At 49.2% G+C, this 5260-nt stretch overlaps 1 protein-coding gene across 1 annotated transcript in view; it reads left to right on the top strand.

Moving 5' to 3' along the window:
• Positions 1 to 971: 971 nt before the first annotated feature.
• HSF5 (heat shock transcription factor 5) overlaps positions 972 to 5260 on the top strand; it is a 53736-nt gene continuing 49447 nt past the window's right edge. The window contains exon 1 of the mRNA XM_027518623.1: positions 972 to 1590. Within this exon, the coding sequence (XP_027374424.1) occupies positions 972 to 1590 (619 nt within the window). The remainder of the gene's footprint in view (positions 1591 to 5260) is intronic.

Here is a 5260-nt window from a genome sequence, read left to right as displayed (position 1 = left end):
CTTTGTTGGGTCTTTTTCTTCATTTTTAACTTCTAAGAAAACTTAACACTCATTTTTTTCTTTTGACCCTGAGAAAGGACTGAAACATTACTCCATCTCCCAGCTATTTCCATGTTTAAAATGGCCCTCTCTTTTTTATCAGCACAGCTCCTGCTGTATTGTCATTTATTGATCAGATAGGCCGTTTTCCTTATGGATACTATTGAATTTGGTTCCGTCTGATGTAAGCTTTATTTCTCTTTGTCTAAAAGTTCACCAGCTGCTTGATCAGTCACACAGGATTATACTTATCTTTGCCCCGTTCCCTCCTCATAGGCTCCTGTTTTCTTTCCACCTTGGGTAAATGGTCTTGAGCAAAGCATTGGCTGAAGAGAGTATATTTCAGAACAGATAAAATGCCACTCTTTTCAATTTGTGCACTCAGGGTATCGCCGTTTTTATTTGGAGAGACAATCAATTCAACTGTTAGGACTAATAAGAGCATAGAATGTGTTTTTGAGAATGCCCGGATTTGTTATCACCCACTTCACACTTCCTGAATTCTAAAGCCCCACAGCCCCGCTGCCGGTAGCGGTGAAGTACACAGGTCTCCGCATTCCGCCGCGGATACCCCAGCGGATCTCTCTGCAGTACGGGACACCGGCCCGCGGGCCCCGGGCCCCAGCGCCTCCGGCTCCCTCGGGAGGCCGCCGAGCGAGCGTACCTTCTCCGTGGTGCACGTGGCGCGGGTGTAAGGGGCGGGTCGGCTCGCGCCAAGTGCTGCCGCGCAGCGGCAACTCGAGGCCCCATTGGCCGCGCTGGCAGGCGCCGCGGGGGGGCTCGTGCGCCAACGGTCCCCGGGTCCGCGACGGCGGGGTGCTGGTTGGAGGGGGCAGGGCAGAGCGAAGGCCGCGGAGGGGGGAGGGGGGAGATCGAGAACGGGGTGGGAGAGCCAGGCTCGGCGGGGCGAGGCCCAGGGCCCGGGCGGGGCGATGGAGGAGGCGCTGCTCTCCACCCCCATCAATCCCAACAACTTCCCCGCCAAGCTGTGGCGGCTGGTGAACAGTCCCCGGTACCGCTCGATCCGCTGGGACGGCCGTGGTGAGGGGCTGCTCATCGACCAGCCGCTCTTCGAGGCCGAGCTGCTCAGCCCGCCCGGGGCGGGGGCCGGGGGCGGCGGGGCCGGGGGCGCCGGCGGCGGGGGCGGCGTCGGGGGCGCCGGGGCCGAGCCCGAGCTCTTCAAAACCACCAACTTCACCAGCTTCATCCGCCAGCTCAACCTCTACGGCTTCCGCAAGGTGGTGCTGGGCGGGCCGGGCGCGGCGGGGCCCGGGCCGGGGCCTGGGGGCGGCGGGCCGGCGGGCGACGGGCCGCTCCACCACTTCCACAGCCCGCACTTCCGCCGCGACCAGCCGCAGCTGCTCGTGCACCTCAAGAGGCTCACCAGCGCCAACAAGGCCAAGCTGGCGGCCGGCCTGGAGGTGCCCTGCCGCCCGCCCAACCGCTTCCAGAGGCTCCTCATCACGTCGGCCTCGGCCTCTGCCTCCACCTCCCCGCTGCAGCACCAGGAGCCGCCGCTGCCGCCCTCGGGGCCCCGGCCGGAGCCACAGGGTGAGTCCCGTCCCTCCTGCTCTGTCCTCGGCCAGCGGCGGGGCGCTCGGCCGTGAGGGGGCAACTGCCACGCCCGCGGGCATTTCCTTGGTGGTGTCAGGGAAGCGCCCGGGAGCCGCTGTCAGCCGTGCTTACCGAGAAGTCGGCGCGGCACTGGCATCACCCCCCTTCCCGCCAGCACCTCTCCTGGACGGGGCCCATGGACGATGAGGCCCTTCTGTGTCCACTGGCGGTCACGGGGACCTCCGCGTTAGGCTGGCTTTCTTGAGTCTTCTCGGAACCCTCGTGGGCTCCAAACCTCTATCGCCAGGTATCTTCTCGAGACCCGGTCTTTTCACAGCGAACACCTAAAAATAAGTAGGCCTTTGTTGAAGCCCTGGGTCTGGAAGAAACAGAACTGGCTCCTGCGTTCTGATAGGAAGCAGAACAGAGTTCCTCTACAGGGTGAGGATATGGCAAAGGTCAAGGTGGGAAGGAACAGTCGCAGCCGAGAGAATGTAGAACAGTTATGCTAGCCCAGGGAAAGTGGTGATCAAGGTACCTTGAGTGAGTGTCTGTCCTTGATGAGCCATGCCGTCTTCCACCCATTGACACATCTAAGAAATCTTGGAAGAAGTGTTCTCACAGTGATCATATTTTAGGTTCCGGAGTAATGTGTAGAACCGTAGGCGTTGTTTATATAACTTGAAAGCAAAAATATAATAATATATTTTCCTGTTTTTACCAGGTATTGCTCATAGGTAGAATGAATTGGCTAAACAGTTCTTTCATAGTAGCTGATTAGACCCAATGCTTATTTAAGGTGTAATGGTTAGACACAGGTAAAACCAAATTTGTGTGTGTACAAATGTCCAGTTTTGGTTTAAAATGCTATTATAAAGCTCATGTTTACAACCTTGGAATTTTTCACTGTTGGCTTCAGTCTTTCAGTTTTGAAAGAAGTTTCTATGTGTAAGTCTGTATTTTGTTGCTGTTCAGTTGCTCAGTTGTGTCAGACTCTTTGTGACCCCATGGACTGCAGCCTGCCAGGCTTCTCTGTCCTTCACCATCTCCCAGAGCTTGCTCAAACTCATTGAGTCTGAGATGCCATCCAACCATCTTGTCCTCTGTCATCCTCTTCTCCTGCATTCAGTCTTTTCCAGCATCAGTCTTTTCTAATGAGTCAGCTCTTTGCATCAGGTGGGCCAAAGTATTGGAGCTTCAGCATCAGTCCTTCCCATGAATATTCAGGATTGATTTCCTTTAGGACTGACTGGTTCTTGCAGTCCAAAGGACTCTCAAGAGTCTTCTCCCACACCATAGTTCAAAAGCATCAATTCTTCGGTGCTCAGCCTTCTTCACAGTCCAACTCTCACATCCATACATAACAGCTGGAAAAACCATAGCATTTGACTACACAGATCTTTGTTGGCAAAGTAATGTCTCTGCTTTTTAATATGCTGTCTAGGTTGGTCATAGCTTTTCTTCCAAGGAGCAAGCATCTTTTAATTTAATGGCTGCAGTCACCATCTGCAGTGATTTTGGAGCTCAAGAAAAATAAAGTCTGTCACTGTTTACATTGTTTCCTTCTCTATTTGCCAGGAAGTGATGGGACCAGATGCCATGATCTTAGTTTTCTGAATGTTGGGTTTTAAGCCAGCTTTTTCACTCTTTTCTTTCACCTTCATTAAGAGGCCCTTTAGTTCTTCTTCGCTTTCTGCCATGCTGCTAAGTCACTTCAGTTGTGTCCAACTCTGTGTGACCCCGTAGACGGCAGCTCACCAGGCTCCCCCATCCCTGGGATTCTCCAGGCAAGAACACTGGAGTGGGTTGCCATTTCCTTCTCCAATGCATGAAAGTGAACAGTGAAAGTGAAGTCGTTCAGTCATGTCTGACTCTTAGCAACCCCAAGGACTGCAGCCTACCAGGCTCCTCCATCCATGGGATTTTCCAGGCAAGAGTACCGGAGTGGGGTGCCATTGCATAAGTATGATGTAATCTGCATATCTGAAATTATTGATATCTCTCCCAGCAATCTTGATTCCAGCTTGTGCTTCATCCAGCCCAGCATTTCACATGATGTACTCTGCATATAAGTTAAATAAGCAGGGTGACAATATACAGCCTTGACGTACTCCTTTCCCAATTTGGAACCAGTCTCAATTTGTTCCGTGTCTGGTTCTAAACAGTTGCTTCTTGACCTGTATACAGGTTTCTCAGGAGGCAGGTCAGGTCGTCTGGTATTCCCATCTCTTGAAAAATTTCCCACAGTTTGTTGTGATTCACACAGTCAAAGGCTTTAGCATAATCAATGAAGCAGAAGTAGATGTTTTTCTGAAATTCTCTTTCTTTTTCTATGATCCAGTGATTGTTGGCAATTTGATCTCTGGTTCTTCTGCCTTTTCTAAATCCAGCTTGAACATCTAGAAGTTCTCGGTTCATGTATTGTGTTGAAGCCTAGCTTGGAGAATTTTGAGCATTACTTTGCTGGCATGTGAGATGAGTGCAATTGTGCGATAGTTTGTACATTCTCTGGCACTGCCTTTCTTTGGGATTGGAATGAAAACACCTTTTCTGGTCCTGTGGCCACTGCTGAGTTTTCCAAATTTGCTGGCATATTGAGTGCAGCACTTTCACAGCATCATCTTTTAGGATTTGAAATAGCTTAACTGGAATTTCATCACCTCCACTAGCTTTGTTTGTAGCGATGCTTCTTAAGGCTGACTTGACTTTGCACACCACGATGTTTGGCTCTAGGTGAGTGATCACACCATCGTGGTTATCTGTATCATTAAGATCTTTTTTGTATAGTTTTTCTGTGTGTGCTTGTCACCTCTTCTTAATATCTTCTGCTCTGTTAGGTCCATACCATTTCTGTCCTTTATTATTGCCCATCTTTGCTTGCAAGTCTATGTTTACTCAAACTTAAAAAACTCTCTGTGATAGAAAAGTACTTTGACTTTTAAAACTATTTTCAACTGGATTTCTAATACCCTCCCCCTTCTTCCAGGAAGGTGAGGGTGGCAATATTTCCTTTCCTTGTTTAAAGAGTGGGTGATGTGTAGCAGCATACCAAGAAAGCAACAGGATATGATTATGAGAATTCATTCTTTACCTTCAACCAGGAGAGTAATAGAGACGTTTTCATCGTGTTAACAAGAGATTTAACAGAAAAGTGTCTGGCTTACTTTTCACTTATGGGAAAATTTTAAATATACAAATAAAAGTAACACTGTGTTCAGTTTAATGTAAGCCCAGGGTTAGGAATGAGCAATCTTCATTTGGAATTTAGAAGATGGATTAGGTTGTGTATCTATGGAGTTTAGAAGATAAGGGATTAGGTTAGAGTTCTAGGAACTAGTTGGAAAAGTAGCAGTGGCATAGGAATGTTCTAAAGGAATTCTAAAGGAATATTAAGCCACTTACTTCCATGTGATGTCCATTGATTTTTGTGGGGAATCAAATGGAGAAAGGCAGTGGATACAATACCTTGTCATTCATTTAGATACTTGTTTTTTCAGATTGTGTATCTGGTGGGCATAAGGAGAAAAGACTGAAAATGTGTTCTTGGGAAAAACAGGATCACTACTTCAAAGAAAGAAACACACATGCATACATAGAGACCAATTCTTGCTCACTTTTTCCTCTTCTCCGATTTCTTTTTTCCCTGCCCTATCCTACACCTAGTTGT

The sequence above is a fragment of the Bos indicus x Bos taurus genome, chromosome 19, assembly GCF_003369695.1.
Source record: "Bos indicus x Bos taurus breed Angus x Brahman F1 hybrid chromosome 19, Bos_hybrid_MaternalHap_v2.0, whole genome shotgun sequence".
Taxonomy (NCBI): domain Eukaryota; kingdom Metazoa; phylum Chordata; class Mammalia; order Artiodactyla; family Bovidae; genus Bos; species Bos indicus x Bos taurus.
Note: the sequence above shows the minus strand (reverse complement) of the source record. Positions and strands in the feature narration are given on the sequence as shown.